Source organism: Crassostrea angulata, chromosome 4 (genome assembly GCF_025612915.1).
Source record: "Crassostrea angulata isolate pt1a10 chromosome 4, ASM2561291v2, whole genome shotgun sequence".
NCBI classification, from domain to species: domain Eukaryota; kingdom Metazoa; phylum Mollusca; class Bivalvia; order Ostreida; family Ostreidae; genus Magallana; species Magallana angulata.
This window is the reverse complement of record NC_069114.1, coordinates 48030098-48053288: the sequence shown is the minus strand read 5'-3', so window position 1 is coordinate 48053288 and position 23191 is coordinate 48030098. Positions and strand designations below refer to the sequence as shown.

At 32.5% G+C, this 23191-nt stretch overlaps 1 protein-coding gene across 3 annotated transcripts in view; it reads right to left on the bottom strand.

Annotated features, from left to right (window-relative positions):
• Window positions 1-267: 267 nt before the first annotated feature.
• The window catches only part of LOC128181628 (uncharacterized), a 39077-nt gene continuing 16153 nt past the window's right edge, over window positions 268-23191 (bottom strand). Inside the window, exons 1-4 of one of the 3 annotated variants that reach the window (XM_052850100.1) lie at window positions 11304-11475; window positions 10769-10933; window positions 1555-1720; window positions 268-1413 (exon numbers count right to left, since the gene is read on the bottom strand). In XM_052850100.1, the coding sequence (XP_052706060.1) occupies window positions 550-1413; window positions 1555-1701 (1011 nt within the window). In that variant the 5' untranslated portion in view covers window positions 1702-1720; window positions 10769-10933; window positions 11304-11475 and the 3' untranslated portion in view covers window positions 268-549. Of the gene's footprint in view, window positions 1414-1554; window positions 1721-10768; window positions 10934-11303; window positions 11476-23191 lie in introns of those variants that run through there. The other 2 variants (XM_052850099.1, XM_052850098.1) reach the window with 2 other exon arrangements.

Sequence of the window (23191 nt, the reverse complement as noted above, 5' to 3'; positions counted from 1 at the left end):
TAATGTGTTTCGTTCATTTTTGAAAGTTAAACTTTCAAGTTTTTATATTCACAAGATTGCATTTTCTTTGCTGACAATAAAACAGACACAACTTTACATTTTGTTGACAGTGTTTATCTTGGAAATACCCGTTCTATAAATAGTGTTAGATCAAAACAGTTGAGAAAAGTAGATCCGGCAAAAATTTTATTGATGCAGGTATCAAAGAAATTTTTCGACCAATCAGAAGCGCCGATATCTCATCAAATGAATAAATATTAAATGATAAACATAGAACTGTTAGAATTATTTGTTGTACTACAATTCATATAAAATGATAAAGTATACGTAAGTCATGACTACTCATACATTTATCAACAACCTAGCAACTGATATCTTGTGACAGTTTAAATATCATTAGTTCAGCAGAGTTTACATTGTTCTTATGGTTTTGATGCAACAAATCTGGAAGAGTTTCTCTTCTCCAAGTGACAAAGTCCCATACATGACCAGAGCTGCGACTGGGGCACATGTTTGTGGATTTTGAACGTTCTTAGAATGAATTGATCACTACACAGTACCCTCCCTGTACATCACATATCCCAAATAGAACCACGGATTGGTGTTAATCACTTGTCGCTGTCCGGGCACATATAATTGTACTTCAATATCAATCGGGTATTTTTGTCTTTCTTGTTTTGTGTACATAGCGTACAATATCTGATGTTCTACATTCATTATTCCCTGGTTTAGATATCGCATCACAGCTTTTTTATATTGATCGTGAAATCTGGATATCACTTCCGGTGTACCCAAGAAAACTCCTCCCCCTACCCAAATTAAGTTCCCTAATATGATTGTTCGTGCTCTAGTTCTTTCTAAATCCGAGTAAAAAACACGAGTTACCCCGATTCGAGATTTATTAAAATCATCCGGTACTTCCAACCAGAACTTCTTCTCTCTGTGAACGATATCTCTAAAATATCCGGCGTCCAACCAGCAATAGAAGTCGGTATCGAACACTTTCTTTCGAGCAGCGCTGTCGAGCACCTGCTGCTTTGCGTGGGTCAGACTGGTATATTCCGGAAAAAACGTGTTCTGATAGTGTGGGGGGTACTCAGGGGTGGAGTAAATTTTTTTTATTTTCGGAATGATTTGAAATGCCCACAATTCCGATCGATTTAAGTGAACGACCTCCGTCAGTAGAGAAGCATTTTTTCGGAGTGCCACAAAAAAGTCTGCGTAGGTTTTATTATCTGTGTAGAAAATCACAGGGTTTTTCATGAAAAGGAAGGTTCTCATCCACACATTATAAGTGTTTGATGTTCTAACTGTATGTAAAGTCCCTTTAGGAAAGCTTCCAATGGTAAAAAATGCTGTCACTACTGTTAAACTTTTATTTGTTCCTTTAATTGATTCTAGAAGCGTGTCATTCTGAAAAAAGAAAAAAAAAAGTTAGTATCAATGTTCATTGAAACGCACCGGGATGTTTAGAGAAAGCTGACTTTCCTCACAAAATTCGAAATACGTCATTATACAACGAGAATAGAACAACAATTGAGATTTCCCGGGTACCTGCTGGAGATAGAGGTAGTGCCGTATGGCGTTTAAGGGCGGGACCCGGAGCAAGGTAGTCCTGATGTCTTGGTACTGGTTGATGTAAAGTATCGTGAATGCAAGCACGGCGAAACAGACGGACAGGGCCGCTGACAGTTTCTTCATCGTCCCATCTAAGGAGGGCCTGCAAAACAGAAAGAGCCCGGTGAGGGAGGAAGTTATCATTCCCTGAAAGCACAGGGTCACACCACACCATAGCAATATTTTCGTTGAGATCTACATAAAGTGTAATATTGCAAATTGTTATGAATCGGAGGTTGAGTTCTTATTCATAGAAGCGGAGTGTTTTAATAATATTTACATTCGCAAATATGTTTCCTTATAAATATGAACCTACACTTTAGATTATCGAAATCGTTCAATTCTGTGTGAACTTTGTCATGACGTCACGATGATCATGAACATTAAGTAAATAAAAGTAATAAACAGCAATGTAAAAAGTTCACCGGGATATGAACTTGGTTGGTTCGGGCTTTACAGGATTTGATCACGTGACAAACCAAGTTTATATCCCGGTGAACTTTATAACTTGCTTTTTTTCCTTAAAAGAATAATACAAATGTTAAAAGAAGATAATGTATACGAAATGAGAAACCCTGACAGAATTGTTAATACTCATTATTCATCTTCCCGACAGACCATGAGAACCCGGAGAAAGCTATCTGCAGTTCATTCGAATATTCTCTACAGACGTTGGTTATTGAAAGAATAAAGTTCCACGTTCTTGTACCTTGTACATGTATGCATCGATCCTGTTAACGTGTCTACTTAAATGCACTCAAATCAAACCTACACATGGATTTACCATAAGTATTATTAGAATGCTTTGAGTGTGAAATTGGCAATAACAAACAAGTAAATTATTGGAAATAACATAACACATATGTAACTAACCTTCAAAATGTGTAGAGATAAAAAAGATATTACGAATGACGTCATCACACTGCATCTGACGCAAGGTTTACCGGGCTAACTATAAATATCCTTATTAAGTACAAGAAGGCTGTGAAATTATTGCAGACTATATTTTAGAAGACAAGTTCACACAAAACGTGGTACAATTTAGTTATTTTAAAATCCTTGTAGAAAGGTTATAATAATGATAATAATTATTACGGGCCGCCAGGAGGCGGTCCGTTATTAGTCCCCTACCGGTTTTCACCGAAGGGAACTATAGCTTTCCTCTGCGTCCGTCAGTCCGTCCGTCTGTCTGTCCCACTTCAGTTTTCCATACTTTTTGGGAGTTGATTTTAATCAACTCTCCTATGCACTTACTCGGGCAAAGCGAAAGTGAAACAGTGTTTGGACCTAAGCACAAATCAATACCGCTGACAACACTTAGTTCTTGAAAATAATCGATAAATTCGATGTTATGTATTCTGAAGCATTGTTTTTCAAGATAACTTATTAATTAATACCATGAAAATAGTAAGATTTTAAATTGTACAATCAGATATCGTTGATTTTGAATAAATGATAATCCGATAAACTCCCGTCAGTACTTCAGTACTTTGATTCTTTATGCGTTTGAGGAATAATATGAAATTCGCTGAACAGCTTCAAAATGTCAAACTACAGATCAAGTTTACACTTTTGTAGCGTCTGGTTGACATATTTTCGAGAAAATTATTTTTTTTTACTCCAATTTTTTAATGTTCGGGTTCGATATTCTGCATAACAGTGCATTGTTTTCACAATTTCCACAAACCCAACCGGTAGGGGACGTGTATTGCTTATGCAATACTCTCAGAATGCTTGTTTGATACACATTTAAATATTGTAACTGCGTTTCTGCGGGATAGTTTTTTTTCATGAATATATATTATGCTCGTTTTTATCAATTAAAAGTAAAATTTGCATGTAGAAATATGTTTTGTGCCTTTTGAAAATATTACATACTTTTTGTTTTGCTCGTAAATGAAAAGTTGGTCATAGACTGTCGTGTTAGACGTGTTTTTATCGAAATACAATTGTGGATGATGTGCAGGATATGGGTGAAAGGAGAGAGAATGATCTTAAAGAAATAGTATATGCTAGACAGTTAGATGATCAATTAGGCAGATTTGAAGAACAGAAAGAGAAAATACTAAACAAGAGTGACCAGTGTCATATCATGAGACATCAACTTCAGGAGATCAAACAGAAGACACATGAAACTCTTGAAGAATTTGCGGAGAAGATAGAAGAAATATTCACCGAGGCTTACCCATACAGCTGTCCAGAGTTTTTTAGAAGCATTATTACCATTGATGCATTCTTAAGGGGCTGTATGGAGAGAAGAGCTGCAATAGTTACACTTGATAAAGATCCTAAAACACTTGACTAAGCAGTTCAATTCATGAATACCGCAATTACTAACCAATTATTGATCATGGAACCAAATGAAGCTGGAAGAAGAGTCACATTTGAATATAAAGATGAAATACTACTTAACACAGATACCAAAAGAGAGAGTGAATGTTTCAAGTGTGGGGAGATAGGGCATTTTGCGAGAAACTGCTCAAAACAAGACCATACATTTTCCAGATCTAGATCACCATCACAAAGCAGATCACTCACGCAATCATCATCAAAGACCCAGGAAGATTTAAACTCTCACGAGCTGAGGAAATAGGCCATTCGTCAGCTCGATTTAATGAACCAAGGCCATAGCCACACACCAGATTCAAATGTCAAAGTTTAATAAAATCAACAGGTCGAGATTAAATTAAGGACAGAAAAGAAAACAAATTGGTAAATCAGGACAGTCAAAGATGTCGGAGACTCTGATATCATTGATTTTAGTAAGATCTTGGAACTTAATGTAGTTTAGTAATTAATAACTACAATTCACAAAATCCTAGTAGAAGGTATGGAGAAGGACAAAATACTTGAAATCATTTAATTTAGATAATCAAACCAATGTAGGGTTTTTAACTTAAACAAATATATTTTAGGACTGAACAATCAATGTTCATTACTTTTAAATACATGTATTAGTTTTTAATAAGGCCAATATTTTTATGCCTTTTGATAACAGTGTTATCTGTTTTTATTTAATCTTTGCATATATGAAACATCCCACTTTTTGAGTGCTTATTTACAGTCGGATTGTCTGATTGTGAACAGCTGTCTAATAGTGTGTTACTTAGTAATTTATTAGAAATAATACATGTTTATGTTTTAAAGTTTTACACACAAAGTCCTTTTAAATATGATTGGGAGGAAAGTAGTGAATATTACCATCGGGTTCGGAATTCCATAAATAACAACATAAATATATATCCATTGTCAATAAAGTTCAGTTGTTACCTGTACCTTATCCGAGTTGGACGTAGATTTTACCCGTCAGACTTTATAGGTTTTTAACAACTCATAACTTATATTCGTGAGTAGCATTGGTAAATATATACCGTCACAACAATCTATTCGGAAAATTTCGGAGTTTTCCATCGGTATACGGAACATACTAAAGACCTGAAATACTAAAGACCTGAATGACATGAACTTTTATATAAATGATGTATTTCAATTTCTATGTGCTGCGTCAAATAAAATACTTTGTGTGTGAATTTATTATATTGCTATGTGCTTTGTGGTAGATTATCATAAAATGACAACCATATCATTTTTTGACGCAAAAATATGAAAAAACTGAAATTTGTATGGACCTGAAAATTTGAGCTAACCTGATTTATTTTTGAATTCTTTTGAATTAACAATGATTATCTTTATAAACTGTAGTGTAGATAAGATTTATAATTCCATTTTGGAAAAAAAATTTATCGAACTCTATTCTTATACTCTGTCCCGAGTTTTTGCTTCCCCCACTTTTTGCTTGATATATCAATAATAGTAAATACCTTTGTGCTCAAACTACGTTCATCCACTAATATAAAAATTGTCCAGATTATCTTGTTTGAAACGCCCTCTCTACCGCTTCAGGTTTCAATACACATCCCAAAATTGAAAGTCTACGGAGATTTTGCATTGCAACAGCCATTAATAAGCCCGGATGATAACGTTAAAAAATTGCGCGATGTATTCCGAGTGTATTCTGAATGGAGAAAAGATGTAAACATTCCCCATTATAAATCTCCGTAAGGATTAAGTTTTCGTTCGTATGAATTTTTCTGAGTGGAAAGGGGTAATTGTTCAATGAAGATATCTTGGAGATATTCCCTTTTAACGATTTCAACTGTATTTCTTTCACAGGTATGTGTAATTTATTAAAAATCATCAAAAAGCGATGGAAGCAATAACTTGGGACAGACTATAATAAAAGTAAAATGTTAAAAACGAGTTCCTGAAAATATAGTAATTAAAATTAAAATCTACCATTGAAATTAGTACAACCAACTCGTAATTTTCTTTGTAGTGATAATTCATACAACAATTATATTTTTGGGGCCCATTTGACGCTTGCGTCAATATGATTTCTTGTTGCGTGGACCCTGAGGTCCACGCAGAAAATATATAAGCGAGGTTAAACCGGATGCTATGGGGAAAATTCAGCCTGCGCATGAGCTAGCCTGGTTCCTGTGCGTAATGGGTATAGCTCAGGGAACCAGGCTAGCACGCGTTTATCTGAATCGGGATCGGGATTCCGTGCCATATGCACACATATAAGTTTAAAGGCGCTGTAATTGTAAAGTTGTCGGTAAACAGTACAGAAACAAAGTATTCCTTTTCAAAAATGATTGGCATGTGATATGAACTATCAGTATTATGAAATAAGTTAATGTTATGCCGAAACTACAACATGCATCAAATAGCATAATTTGCAATGTTTTGTTTTCAGAATACACAAGTAACTTAACTTTACTTTTATAGTAACTTCCCGATTAAATATTTTAAGCATTTAAGTATGATTGAATAATTATGTCACTGTATGAAAGTTTAAATCTCAAGAAAAATTTTATATGAATATGAAATTTTTAATTTACACAAAGCTGTCACTGCATAGTTAACAAAGTAGTACGAATCGTAATTTGTGCGCAAATAGTAGAATTCACCGAATGCCTGATACTGTACATGCAAACTTCATTCATAGATAGATCATAATTATTTTAGAAGTATGAATACTTTAAATTCTGAGATAAAAAGTCAGGGCTATACATACATGTATACGTAATACAACGTACAAATTTAGTGGTTAAAAGCAGAGGGCTAGAGTCGGTGGAATCTCTGATAATCTTAAGGCTTTCACTTTTTCGTTGGAAACACATACAAATGGTCCACGTATTGAAGTCCTTTTTTAAAGGACAGCAACTTGTTGTATAATTATTTACCTAGAATAGCATGGTAGGGTATTCAATGGTTTTCGCCCACGTCATTACGCGTTAGGTGGCGCTCGTGTACCATCGGTTACACAAGAATGGCGTCGCGGTCATATTTGACATGGAGCGTTCCCAAATTGAGGGCTGAATTGGCGACAAGGGGTGCCAGTGTTGGTGGCAGACAGGCTTGGGGTAATGCTAAATGTAATGGTAATGCATTGCAATGCATTACATGTTTTCAAAGTAATGCTAGTAATGTGTAATGCCTCAAAATTAGCATTACAAGTAATGCTAATGTAATGCATTACTTTCCAAAACCTAGTGTAATGCTGGCATTACATGGCATTACTTTGCATTACTATGCATATTTATGCATGTTCACTTTAAAAAATGTGATGAATAAATGAATAGTTGAAATTGAATTTGATTAAATTTATTTTCAAAGAAGAAAGAAATAATTCTAATTAAGAAAAAAATGTTTTGATTGTACATGTTTTATTAAAAACAGTTTTTTAAAATTCATTTTTGAATTGTTTATATTACTTATATTTCTAAAGATAACAGCACAATTTCATAACATTTTTAAGAGTGTTGTTATTAAGATAAGAGTTTTTAATCATTTAAACAATTTACTCCAATTAGTTTGCACTCCAATAAGAAATGTGTCAACAACACACTATGCCCCAAGGATAATCTAAGTATCAAAACAATCTATTGTTATAAGAAGTGCTAAACACCCCTATCCCCTTCCCTTCGCTATGTCACAATAGAATAGGAGACAGACATGCACCTTTGAAAGCATGATGAATGCACTGTCCATCCATGATGAAAATCAATATCACTTCCAATATTATAACCCATTTGAAAATAATCTTACTTATTTTCTCTTTCTCTGTCTCTCTCTCTCTTGTATATTAATTACACTGTACATTAGTGTGGACTGATAGAAAATACAAGATTCATGTATTTTTTCTATTATTGCACTTAATATATCCTATTAGTAAGATAAAGATCGTCAAACAGTACTTTTCAGTCCAAGCTTCGACTGCTCCTGTAGAAAATTTATTTAGTATAGCTGGGAAGATTTTCAAACTAACAGGATGCAGTTAAAAGATGAACCCTTTGAAACTTCGATCATAAAGTGCAACAGCAATCTTTTGTCTTTAAGTGTACTCCGTAAAAAGAAATACGATTAAAACATATTAAGAAATATAACTGGGAAAAATCATCTGTTTATAAATTAATAAAATTAAGTGTCCAAAATTATAAAGATTTGTGTAATCTGGGAATATATCTATATTTAGCTTTTAAAAACCGCAATATTATTTCATTAATTGTTTTTGTTACGCATGTTATCCTGTGTCTCTATTTCATATCTGATATTGTATCATGCCAAATGTCTATAAATATCATTTTACTTATGTTATATGTTGTTCATATTGCCACAATATGATTATATATTGAGCAAATAAAGAATGACTCATGTTTATTCATTGAATTTGAACCTGATACTGAACATGAAGCTGTAGATATGTTAAAGAGTGTTGTATATTTGAAACATTTGCAAAAACTCTTTATTAGCTTTACTTTAAAAAAAAAAGTAATGGTAATGGTAATGCATTACTTTACTCATGTAATGGTAATGTAATGCATTACTTCAAGAAAATCAAGTAATGGTAATGGTAATTTAATGCCCAAATTCATGAAGTAATGGTAATGTAATGCATTACTTTACAATGTAATTCGCCCCAAGCCTGGTGGCAGAAAAACAGATCTTATTGAAAGGTATTATTTTTTTAATTCAAGTTTATTATGGCTATGTTCCTCTTTCATCCCGACAAGTTCGATACAATCATGCAACATGCACTGCAGTAAACAGATATACGTTACGAACGACTTCACCTGCTTGCTTGCATTGATTTACATGAATAACATCACCATAGAAAGTATACTGTATTTTGAAAACTTATTATTATACCGAGCGCAGCGAGAGGCGGGCGAAGCCCGCCTCGCGAAGCGAGGATTAATGGTAACACGTATATATAAGAAAATCAGTGAAAAATGAAAGTTGAATCAGGGGTACTAAGGCCAAAAAAAATTTCTTCCAGCCCTGGGCGCCGCCATATTGGAAGCCATTTTGTTTTTTAAAAGTTAGTTCGATCACTGATTGACTGTTACTTATCGATGTTTATTGCAGCTAAACTCAATTAAGATTTTCCAGTGTTTCAATAGAAGGTAATTTGAATCAAAAGAAATAAAAGAGGACAACAGATAAGTTTTAATAGTGCTTCAATCAAGAAACACGACTAGTTTTATGTATGTCTTATCAAATTATCAGATGGAAAATAAAAACATTAACATCAATAACTGATCTTTTAGATACTGAATAAAGTATTCAATTTTATTATCGCGGCATTTATATGAAATAAATTGATAAACAATGAAATAAGAAATAAAAAAAAGTTCGGAATAACGTAACTCTTCGGCTATTTCCGAAGACAAGACGTGTACGTTTTACGTCTGTAACATGACGTCATAATGTAGACTGAGCACGCGACGTTTGGTTTAACTAGCCTTGGCTGATGATTTGAGTAGGCAACCAGGCGGATCCTACTGTGTGCGTTTCAAATGAATTTTTTTCAACAAAAATCAATCTGCACTGTGTTAAATCTGCGCTCGGTCCAACGGTCACACCGTTTACATATTATCTTATATAGACATTAATTTGTTGCAGTAGCTTTTGTTGTATTAATACACAACCCCGATTTTTCTCTACAAATGCAACCCTACTAAAACCGCTTCCTAAAATCTATGTTTTAAATCTATATCTGTTTTATGTTGTTTATTTATTTACACATCAAGTTAAGGTGAGTTTTACTATTGGCAATGTTATAAAGAAATATTCAGAGACCGTTTGGTATATAAATTTTGTAGATTGAAAGCCTATGACAGAAACAGATTTTCATGCCCCCTCCATTAGAAAGTGTCCCTGCCCCTGTATCCGTCGGCTGGCCAGTGTCAGGCTATCAGCAGTTGCAGAAGGAACACAAAGTTTTCTTGCCAAAAATAACAAAGGAACAAACAGACCAGTACTTTGTTTACCGTATGGCAGGCATTACAAGTTAAACTTCAGAATGAGAAGCTTAAAAGTGTTACCCATAATTACTAGGAAATCATGAGTATTTTTCAGTTTCCTAAATCTTTTTCACCAATTAAATTATATCTTTGACAAATTAATTTGATTTTATCATTTATCAGTTTTAATTAATTAATATGGTCAATAGTTATACTTGTGATACACAAAACTATTTCTCATTAACACTGATGAAAAGATGACAAAATCTACAAAAAATCTCCCTCCTAAAATTCCACAATAGTACACCAGAAGGCATTAAATTTGTTGTTCACAGTGATAATTAAGTCATTGTAGTATTTTTGTGCTTTATAAATGTCTACATTTCTTAAATATTTTCAGGTGATAAGCAATAAACAAAGGACTTCAAGGCAGTGTCAAAGGGTAATGCCATGTTTCAAGGGAATAGAGTGCAGGCATGTTCTGTTACTGTTAAAGATAACAGCATCTACTTCACAGGGATTGTCGGGGCAGCAATGAAAAACAAGGTAACGGTTTCATTAAAGCATAGCAAAATATTGTAAATATCTATACCTCCATGCCATCAAGTTCAAAAGACCTAAAATTGATTTTAAAAAATCTTTATCATAATATATCAATAATATATTGGGATTCCAAAAAGTTACAGAATTGCTGCATGAAATAATTGGGTAATTTTATAGACCATTGGAAATTATTTCTTTTGTAAAACCAATGAATCTGACACGTTCTGTATAAAATAATGTACTTTATAGGTTTCTTATAACTATAAACTGAAAATGGACAAAAGTACAGGTGATACCTTGAAGAGTGACTGTGAGTGTCCAGCTGGAAAAGGACCCCATGGGATCTGCAAGCACTTAGCTGCTGTGTTACTCATGCTGCAGCATTTTACAGAAACAGGAAGTGTTGTAATAGACGAAAGCTGCACTGAAAATCTGCAGCTTATTCACAAGCCAAAAGCAACCTACCATGGTAAGGAAATAGACAAAAATAGGTTTGGTATATATACATGTAAAAGGATATTTTCATTTTATTTGGACACATATTATACACTATTAACTAAGGAATGTACCAGAAGATATCCAGGTTAACTACCAAAGTCCAAGTTATATTTATTTTGTGTTTTGTATCCCAAAGATCATTCATAACATAGTCTTTCCATTTTTACTGTTGATTATTTTCTCCATCAGTTCTGAGTGACCTATGTAATTATTGAAAATTTTAAACTGTTCATAGGTACAATATCTATTTGTATAATTGTCATTGGCTAAATTTACAGAGCAGCTCAACTGAACACTCTTTATTAGTTAAGTACTTCTAAATTTAATAAATACCAATATCATTCTGTACATGAAATAAAAGTATGATTTGTATTTATTAGGGGTCCCAGTGGATGCAGAAAGTATTCCATCAAGGAAAAAGGGCCTTCTAATGAGTCCTTGGAAGATCCGCGTCCTGCAAAATTCCGTAAAGTGCCAGGTTACCAAGATTATATTAGAAGTCTACTAATCAACTACTGTTCCATGACATCAGAAGATATTGCTCTCCGATATCTTTTTGGAAAGGCCAATATACAGGTTTGTTTACCTGCTATTCTTATACAATAATTTATTTTACATGCATATCTAGCTCCTTGTATTAACACGTTAAAAAACAAACACTTTCATTTCTTTTTAAACCTATTACTAAGTAAATCTTAACTGGCCAAAAGTTATATTTGTTTGAATGTGTCCCAATGATTATAGCTCAAGCTTAAACTTTACCAGATACAAACCTAAAGATTAAAACATTATCATGTTCATAATTCTGACCAATTTTACTTAAATGTTTAATTTTTGGGTTGCAGCTGTTGACCATTATTATACTAGAATTCCAGTGACAGAGTACTGGGTAGATGAAGCAAACAAGGTAAAATTTTTTTTTTTTTTTTTTTTTTTTTTTTTTTTTTTTTTTTTATACAAACTATCAAAGATCTTTGCAAAGCTAAAAATTTAGAATCTCCACTATATATACAACCTTTGGTGTAAATATTGACATTTCTGGTGCAGTGGTTCTTGAGAAGAAAATTAAGATCTTTAAACATTTTTCCTCTGTATTTCTATGTTAAACTTTGAACCCCGCCTGAGGCCCCAGTTTTGATCCGAGGTGACGATTTTTGGGAGCTGATTTTAATTAACTCTCCTATGCAGTTACTCTTGCAAACCGAAAGTGAAACAGTATTTGGACCTAAGCACAAATCATCACCGCTGACAAGTCTTAGTTCTTGAATATAATAGAAAAATTCGATGTAATGTATGCTGAAGCATTGTTTTTCAAGGAAACTTATCTATAAACTCTTTGAAAATAGTCAGATTTTATATAATCCGAACAATTTAGATATTTTTGTAGTCTCATGTATTCCTACGCCAGAGTTTAGTATAGTCTCGTTTGGCTCTCTCCGAAAATCTCCGACAAACAGAGAGGCTCTCTTGCTTGTCGGAGATTAACGGAGACAGCTGAGCGTCTGGTTGAACGGAACTGGAGTTCAATATCAATAGTGCTTGGATCCATACATTTTTTAAAATTGTTTCGATTACTAATACATTGTTTAAAATCTATCTTTAAATATTACAAAACATGATTCATACGGAGTTTCTCTAAATTCTTGTCCGAAAAGTCTAATTAGAATTCATATTATAAAAAAAATTAAATACAGACTAGAAACTAATTGCCACGCAAGATAAGTTAATTTTAAAATAAATGATAATCAATAAAATCAACTCCTGTCAGTACTTCAGTACTTTGATTATAATTTAGAATCTTCCCTATACATATCAAAGGAAGGAACGGCCACAAAGGCGTCGAGCTGATATTTTCTTTAATATAGATTTTTATTTTTATTTGCAATTTTAATATTATATTAAATTTTTATATTTTAATATTGCAACAAAGTCACAAGATACATATATCGCTTACATTCATTTTGGAGACCGTGCCCGACAACAAATAAATTTACATATTAATTTTTATTTTTATCGGGCACGGTCTCCAAATAAATTGTAAGCGATAAACTAAAATAATATTTAGTGAATTCGTTCACCTTATCGTTCATGTATGCATCCGTAATTTATTGATTAAACAATTTTATATACTTATGCAATGAGTTGTCAATACACAGTTGGGTTTCTTGGTGCACAATTTAGTTTAAAGGGGAAGGAAAGTCAAAAACATAATTTATTTATTTTAATAAATTGGTGTAAATTATCACATGTGATCATGCTGTTTTGAGAATAAAATACGTATTAAGCTTTAATGAACGTTTGAAGTTGGAGAAATCGTATTTACTGGAGGCTGACATGATGTAGAACTCTTTTGTATTGAAAACCAAAAAAATTAATTATTTTGACGTCACACCATCTATTCCGGTTTGGTTTACATATACAAATGAATGTACACATTGCTCTGAATATAATTAACGCTGGTTTATGCCTTTCTGTTGCTCAAATAATCGACTAAACAAAATTGATAATGTTTGAGTTCACACGTCAATCTAAAGAGTACATGTATCATTGTATGCATAAATGTATGCATTTTCATAAGTAAATGACAGCTGTTAATCTGCTATCAATCAAAGTTGAAAACGACCTCGATTAAATTTTTTATTCCAAGTCAAGTTCTTCGCTAACTGAATAAATGTTATAATTGTAATCGGGATGTTTAAAATTCATTCTTTTAAAGTCGGAATTACCATGTCGAAATAACGACGGCAGACATTTTCTAAGATACTTGGCATCTGTTGACAATTTCCACATTTACGCGGAGATTTCTCCGGCACTAACCTCCGCTTTTAGATTTCAACGAACATGCTCCATTTGACGTTAGTTTGTAGTTTACAAAGGTAAAAGAACGGTCTCAAATCAATATTGTTTCAAATTTTCCAGAACTTGTCATTTAGAGCGAATATCATGATTTACTAATACTGATGTTACGTTGATAAGACAAACCGGAATAGATGGTGTGACGTCATAGATTAAAGTCCAATGGCAGCCCCCATGGCGGCGGGAAATTTAAATTAAGCGATCGATTTTTTTGATTTATTCATTGTTCCGGGGTTTTTAATGAAAATAAATACGATTTACAATTATAGTAGGTGATCATCAATTGATTTATTGTACAAAATATTTTTAGTTTCCTTCCCCTTTAATAAATGGAACAATGTATTTGTGTGTTAAACTTTGAACCCCGCCTGGGGATTCAGTTTTGGTCCGAGGGTCACGATTTTTACAATTTAGAATCTTCGCTGTATATACAACCTTTGGTGTAAATATTGGCATTTCTGGTGTAGTGGTTCTTGAGAAGAAGATTTTTAAAAAATTGTCCTATGTATTTGTATGTTAAACTTTGAACCCCCGTCTGGGGCCCTAGTTTTGGTCCGAGGGTCACGATTTTTTATAATTTTGAATCTTCACTATATATCCAAGCTTTTGCATAAATATTGGCATTTCTGGTACAGTGGTTCTTGAGAAGATTTTTAAAGACACACACCCTATACTCACTGTTTCGCAATTATCTCCCTTTTAAAATGGCTGTGCCATTTATTTTAACAATTTATAATCCCCTTTCAATAAGAATGCTTTGTACCAAATTTGGTTTAATTTGGCCTTGTGGTTTTAGAGAAGAAATCGAAAATGTGAAAAGTTTACAGACGGACAGACAGACGGACAGACAGACGGACGGACGGACGACGGACAACGGGTGTTCAGAAAAGCTCACTTGAACCTTCTGTTCAGGTGAGCTAAGAAGTTTATTCTACAGCGTTGTGCATACTTCCTAAAGAACTATATAAGATACGACTTTAATTTGCCCCCACAATTCGCCGTTTTTTTTGGTTTTCTGTTACAATGAAATGTTATGTTATATTTTAGAAGAGTTGGTGTAAAATATATTTTTCACCTATTTATTTGATTCATTTGCACCCACTGGCAGTATATGACGTTAGAATAGACGCTATTTCTATAATTCCATAAAAATCAGTCAGAAATTGACATTTTTCTTATTTTTTGATGAATGGGAAATATATAGAGCGCATTGTGGCAACGCACTTTGAAAAAATTACGCGCTTTCTAAAAAATTTTCAAAGTGCCTTAAATTTGGGACCAAATCAACGCACTTTGAAAAAAAATATCAATGTGCATTAGATTTTGGACCAAGTTAATCCACTTAGAAAAAAAAATTTCAATGTGCGTTAAGATGGCACATCAGCACTTTTTAGTATCGACACTCTTAACACACTTTGAAAAAATATGTATAAATCAAAAATTCTGGAATTGAATTTCTAATTTGTTAATAGTATGATGATTTGTTAACACTGGTGAATCTATAATTTACCGTATTTGAGAACGGGGGTGGGGGTTCACCAAAGATACCGGTCAATCACCAGTGCATCATTTACTTGATTACAGGAAGAAGGACCCCTACTCCTCATTTTTTCCCTTCAAAAACATACATGGTGTCCTAGAATATCTGATACAATTTGAAATACATTTAAATTAATTATTCCTTGGCCAAAACTTGTAAACTATGACTCAAATAAAACGTAAAGTAGTTTAATTTCAGATATTATGGGACACCGTGTATTATATTCAGCAACTTAAACGCTTAAGAGCGGAGATAGAAATATGCTCTGTTGTAAATTAAGTACATGGAGTGATATTGAAAAAACGAGCTGGCCAAACAATAATTTCTCTATTGGTATGTTAAAGAATCTGTAAGAGTTTCAACATTGTTTTTATTTTCTAATCAAATAAATCATTTCAAAAAGAAATTATATTAACAATCATTAAATTATTATAAACTTAAAATGAGCATTAGGATGTGGGTTTTTTTTTCTTGCACTGATCTTCTAAAAGATCATATTGTTTTTGATAAACATAATTAACGTATCCTTTTATCACATTATGTTTGTTTACAAGCACATGCAATAAGCCAGTTGAAATATGTTATACATTGATCTCCATTATCAATATTTACAAATCATATTCGTTCTTGCATTGCTCAATATACCAGATAAGAAGTAAATTTGCTGCATACTCAAAATAGGAAAATGCAGTTGCTAAGCAAAGAAATTTATGTCATTTGGATAATTCAAATCTCCCGAATTGTTCTTTGTGTGTAAATTGTTCGAAATTGTCTTATGAGAAAAAAAAATTCTCATCTAGAAACTGTTTATCAATTTAGCTGGGAATGCTGTGGGTTCTTTTTTAGACGGGGTCACGTGACCCCGTCTATTGGTTTACTGTCAGCCGAAGTCTCAAACGCGTAAGAATAGTGCATAACGTTTTCATGCACTTCAGTAAATATGTATTATAAAAACACGCATTAAATCTTTTTAAGTTCTCTGTGTATAAACAAAATTCTATTTAGAAAATAAACAAATAGTTTTATTGATCAAAATATTCTTGCTCGGATTCATATGTGGAATGAGTTACTAGTACGTAACTGAATGCACAGCGCCGTTGACGATTCAGTTGGTGTACGAGCTCATTAATCAATGGAAGAGGTTGATGGTGGAATCGAAATTAGAGTTCCCAAATGCAATGTGCCATTGTTGAAAAGTTGTGAATTTTATTTTGACAATCTTTTCACCTTAATACTAACAAACTTCATGCGCAAGCCGAAGTTAAAATTGGGATGGGTTTTACACAGATGTTTTTACAAATTAAATAGGTGTTTCATTGGCTTCCAGTCTACTAGTGGTATGACTGCTGTTCGTCTCTAAAGGAATTTGTACATAGAAAAAAAAAGAAGTCTGAATTTGCCTTCTCGTTCGTTGGCTCTTTAGTTGATTAAACTAAATTTAAATTTTAAACAATGCATTGTAAGCAAAATCTATAAAAGATTATACATTCTGGAAGACTTATACATCATATAATATATACAATCTAATCGATTGAAGAACCAAGTCAAATGTTAATGTTCATGTTTTCCGGCTTAGTTGGAATCGGGCTTGGGGAGAATTACATTGTAAAAAGTCAGTAAGTTTTAAAAAAGTAATTAAAAACTAAATAAAGAGTTTTTGTAAATATTTCATAAATAAAACATGCTTAAAATATTTACATATATCATGTTCAAATTTAATGACTTATACAATATTGCTGTTGCACTTGTAGTTCTCAAAGTAAGGTTGGTCCCGTAACATTTAGACGCTAATGGCGGAGTTGACAATCTCTGTTATGAAGGTCTTCCGTTTCCAACGGAAGACCTTCTTGTTTTCGTTCTGTTTCTTTTTCTTCGCTATTTTTCTTTTTTTTCCAACAAATTTTGTGCACGCGATTTCTCAAAAACGACACAACCAATTATCATTAAACTTTCAGATATAATAGATACTGATCTAAACTTTATACGTAATTTTTTCGTTTTGAGATATTGACGTTTTTAGCAATTTTCAGAGGGTTGGCTTGTCCTGGGATCTTCTCCTTAACGATTGAAGATATTGAGTTCAAACTTCCAGGAAATGCAGTCGAAAGATTGTAGATGTGTCTTTAGGCATTCATTTTTGACTGACTCAAAAGGCGCTGAAGCTCGCCTGCACCGGAAATTTGAGATTTGAAAAACCTCGTTATCTTTCGGGTTTTCTTTTTTATCTCTTTTCTGAAAAATATTTTGTAAAGACATGTATTGTAAAAAAAGGTTCATATTTACTAGACCTTTCATTTAATATCAAGAAAAAGGGACTGGCCCCAAAAATTAGGGGACCAAAGGGCTCTACAGTTTTTTATCTATAGTTCTTTACTGAAAGATATTTAATTTGTGAAAATGTTATAGAAGGAATTATGTTTATCTCACAGTTATGTATCCAAGCAATGTAATGATGTAATCATGTGTTACGTAATTAAGGGTTTTTAGGGGCCAAAAGTCCAAAATTTTGATCACCCATACATATCAGAAAGGAAAAATAATTTGAAATGCAGTACAGAAGAAAAGTTGTTCAGAATGATGTTCATAACAATATGCAACCTTCAAAATCTCCTCAAACGACTCCTAAAACCTTCTTTGTCATATATCTCCAGGACGGTAACAAATTTCTAAACACTTCTTGAACAAAATGTGTTCCGAATTAAATGTCCTTTTATTTGATATCAAGAAAAAGGGGCTGGCCCCTAAAATTAGGGAACCAAAGGGATCTACAGTTCTTTTTATCTATAGCCCTTTACTGAGGGATATTTTGTGAAATGTTATAGAAGTAAATATGTTTATCTCAAGAACATAACGAGCGGTAACGAATTTCTAAATAATTGTTGACAAAATGTGTTCAGACTTAAGGCTGCTTGGTCCGATTTTTTTTATGTAATTACAGTATCAAATTTTTTTTCATACAAATCATTTATCTTAGAAAGTTATGGACTTTCTCCTATTTACACCAGCAGAATCAGTCACCTCTTAAAGTTAGAAATATTCAAAGTAAATAAAAATAATTTCTCTTTGGGCAAACGAAAAAACAAACCAAAATGCATCACGGGAATGTTTAGAAAAGGAAACCGCTTGGTTTCGTCCCCCGAATGATTGGGGTTATTCAACCCGCATGCTATGCATCGATTGTAAAGAAAGCAGACTTTGGAAATATAAGCGAACAAAACGTACATAATATGTTTATTTGTAATTTGTCTGATCATTTCGTCCTTTATTTAAAGCGATGTCAAATTCGTAATACAACCATACCCGGGGTGAAATTTAACATTAGGCGAAATAACGCGGTACCTTTTAATGTCGTTTGTTTTGTTAGCAAATTTTGTACGTATTTTTCTTCATTGAAATTTGGCATAATTGACGGGTAAAACGTACGCAATGTCTATTATTATACATATACTAAGCATAGCCATCGTTTAAAAGCGTGCATAAATTTGATATAAAATCGGACCAAGCAGCTTTAAATGGCCTTTCATTTGATTTCAAGAAAAGGGGCTGGTCCCTTAAATTAAGGGACCAAAGAGTTCTTAAGTCATTTATATATAGCCCTTTACTGAAAGCTGTTTTGTGAAAGGTTATTTAAGCTGAATTAGGTATAATACGTTTATATAAAATAACTATAAAATGATTTCCTCTTGGGTAACCTAATTAGGGTTTTTAGGGGCCAATGGTAAATAATATTAGTCTTTTCTATCTTAATTGGAAGAAATGCAAGTATTTAAAAAGCAATGTAAGAGAACTTATAAAAAGCGATACAAAAAAAATTAGTACTTCACTCCTTTTTCCATATCATGTATTTTCTCGAAAATCAAAGTCGATGATGTCAAATTTCTTTCTAAAAATCGGTCGGAAGACCTCCTCGTTGCTCGCAAAGAGATCGTGTCTAGTTTATGTCTCTGATTTTCGGAGTACGACTTTTAATGAAAGGAATGGTTGTATCGTAATTCGTGTAGGTGATGCACGAGTTTACACGAAAAAGTAGTAAGTGGCGAACGGATTTATTTTTACCTAATAATTTTGCATGAATCGCAAATGAAGAAAATCTTGTCAGATAAGTCGGTCTTAAAAATCAAAATGGCGACCGTGACAAATCTTTTTATTGCCAAAGTTCTTGGAATCTTATTGTAAAAAAAAATATTTCTAACGTCAGGTGCCTGTGTTTGTTATCGGTATACAAGTGTTAACTTTGTTTGTTAATTCAGCAGTTTTAGAGTTTTCGGTGTTTTCATAAAACTTTAATTACGGATGCCGTCCGACTTATGGATTTTCCCTTGGATCACAAAATTGAATAAATCTAATGATTAAAATTATCTACTTTGATTTATATAATTGTTTGATTTTCCCGGTTAGTAGTAATTTTTAAAATTTTTCCTTTTGGTCTTGTTTTACATAATATACCGTTGTGTAAATTTTCTATAATTATGAAGGCTGGGATTGAGTAAAATTTAGACAAAGTATCAGACAATTGCAAAAAAGCCGAATTAACATGGATTGTAATAACTAATTCAAACTCATAAATTTTGGAAGCATATTCGAGGAAATCCAGGACAATTTCAAGACCCCGTCTTTCAGTTCTCTCAGTTCTTTGATTAAATTAAACTACACAAGGTTAAAACAATCATTTATTGTATATAAAAGTATCAATTATTTTGACTAAACCCTGAACAATTTTTTTTTCAAAGTGCATTAATATCGAAGATATCAACGCACTTTGAAAAATGTGTTCAAGCATGCGCTCAATGTTTTCTGAAAGAAAAACTGCTTGATGAGCAAAGCTGTTTTATGATAAAAATGCAAAAATGGCGGGAAAAGGTTGTTTTTACGATGTCATTTTTCTAAATTGTGGGCAGTTGAATCAAAATGAACATTATGTAAAAACATCACCGATATATCTAGACAAAGAAAACAAAGAATTACAGTAAAATAATGATGTTCATCATTTTGGGCCCATATCATATATATAGTCCTTTGTGAATTAATCAGTAGTGAAAGCATTATAATCATGCATTGATCAATGCCATAAAACATTTTTTCTTGATGTATCTTAAAAGATATTAATGATTTTTTGATAAGTAAATATGTTCATATCTCATGTAGGAAGAGGCAGATTGCGGATACCTGTAGTTATAATTAATTTCTAACCCAAGTTTATTTCACATCTGAGCTACAACCATCAGTGGTATGAAAAAAAACCATTGTGCGCCGCCAGCATGCGTTGTTTAAATGTATCAAACAGAAAGTTGGAGTCGTCAATGGCCACCGCGGAACCTCAGACAGAGCCAGCCACAGTTGGGTCATTATCAAAATATACAGACTTTTGAAAAATGTAAAACATGCGAAAATTATTGTTAAAAAAATTACTTTGATTGCAAAAAAACACATTTAACAAACAACGAAGTATAACATCTAAAAATTTGCACACACTGGATTATACCATTTGGTTGATAATTAAACTAAAATTTAATGAACTGTGAAAATGTTGTCAGTGGTGTAACAGGCATATAGTATAGGAAAAAATTCTTAAATGAAATAAAATAATTCTTTTAAAATAATGGGCATAAAATTTATATCAACAAACTTCATTTAAAGTTATCAGAATTAGATAACAGAAAATATTTGACACATTTTCATAGTGACCAACATAACATTTGAGACAAAGTCTTGATGTATCTCAACAAATTTTTAATTTGGGCATTATAAAGAACACAAGTGGATTTTTCTTTTAACGGAACATAAAAAAGACATTACTATAAATGCACTGGTGTTTTCAAATATACATGTATTATTGTCAGTTAATTTTATTTGGAGAAAAATGTACATATGTTACACCACTGATTATTATGTTTTACCACTGACATAAAAGTTACACCACTGACCTAGCGATAATAAATAAGAGATAAGAGTGTTAAATTTTGTAAAATAAACTAATTTCTATTTTTGATTGCATTTAAAACATGATAAATTTGATCTTAAATAAAAGTTTTCGTGCCTCATTCTTTCATAATCTGATGATAGACACACTGTTACACCACTTATAATCATTGTTACACCACTGACAGAAAAAATGACATGTAGATGTTTTACATGAATTCACTCATTCTTTGATGTTATATTTTTACTATTGGCATCCACACACTTTTATCCACCTTGTACCGAGTTCGAACTTTCTTTGGATTATCAATCTCATAAACAACATCGTCAATGCTATACCAGCTCATATCAATCATACATTTTGGACAATAAAATTGAAATGTCTCCAATTTTCTCCCAAATCTATGCATACAACGCATATACACTTCCTCTTTGTCTATATGTTTGTTGAAGCTCAGCTAGCATTTGATACCTTTAAGCATTTGAAAGATTTTAGTAAAATATAATAGGGAATGTGAAATGTCAGTGGAATAACATATCTTATAATACACTATAAGTCATTAAAAAATTCAATTTTTTATAAAAATGAAATATAGATAATTTCATTTATTTATTAGAATAAATTTGTTTTTACTTTGATCTTTTAATCAAGTATTTAAATGGGTAAAACATAATTAAAGCATACAAAATGTCAATGGTGTAACAGGTCTCATTTTCCAGATTAAGAAAACACAATTGCAATTAAATAGTCAAGCTTTCTTTTTTGTGACAGTGTCTAACTTGTAAAACTGATAAATAACAATTGTTCAAAATGCTCAAATATAAACGAAATGGAAGAAAACGTAAAATAATTAAATAATGTCATGTGGTGTAACAGTTTTGTCAGTGGTGTAACAACAATGTTTGTTTACACCACTGACCGTTATACCACTGATGTATCCATAGTAAGTGTAGCAGTATGACCCAAGAAAACAGATACTACGCAAAGCTAAATAGCCTATGTTATAATGTGATAAACATTCATCATTTATGTGAAAAACTTTTTTGTTCTTTCATAATAGAAAACCTTAAATAGCACGTTATCCCACTGAAACAGTTTACATTGTATTTTTCTGAGCAAACTAACATTTTCTGCCATATTTTCTATCACAATGATGTCATCACTGATACATTTATCTTTTTAGTAGCAGGGAATGATGTCACTATGATCTGGGGAATTCCAACTGTAGTACAATATTATTTACTTGATGTATTTTAAGATATTCTTATATAATTTGCCTTGTAACACCAATGACAAAATGTTTTTGTACAAGCATATATCTCATCAAATTCATTGTTTTTAAAAGAGAACTTGTTAAGGAGCATAGCAGAAATTAAAATATGAAAGTTGTTTTGAAAATTAACAGTGATTTTTGGAATAAAACATCAATTCTATTGAAGATATTGTAGGGTAAAGACGTTGAAAAAATTTAATGACAGCATAAATTCACTGAAATCTCATAACAAATAATATTTTTTTTTATACTTTAAGCAGTAAAATTGTCGATTTATTTGTTCAACAATAAAGGTTTAAGTTTCTAAAATCCAATGGTACTGTATATATTCCCCAGAACACTATTTTTCCCCCTTTAAATTGAGACTGTCGCAAAAGGCTGCATATTTTGATAATGACCCAGATGTGTTTGATACAATGTAAATTTATCAGAGCGTGAAATCAATGACAACAACGTGGACGGTTTTGATTTGACAGAGATGTCTTACCAAACCCACGGGTTAAACCGGACGAGCAAATATCGTACAACCACCATTTGATTCCTCGTATTTTACTGTCCCTCTTGTTTGCTTTGTCTGAGTGAACCATCATTCAGTCCATTTTTATGGCAGGCACGTAGCATCGTTCTTGATA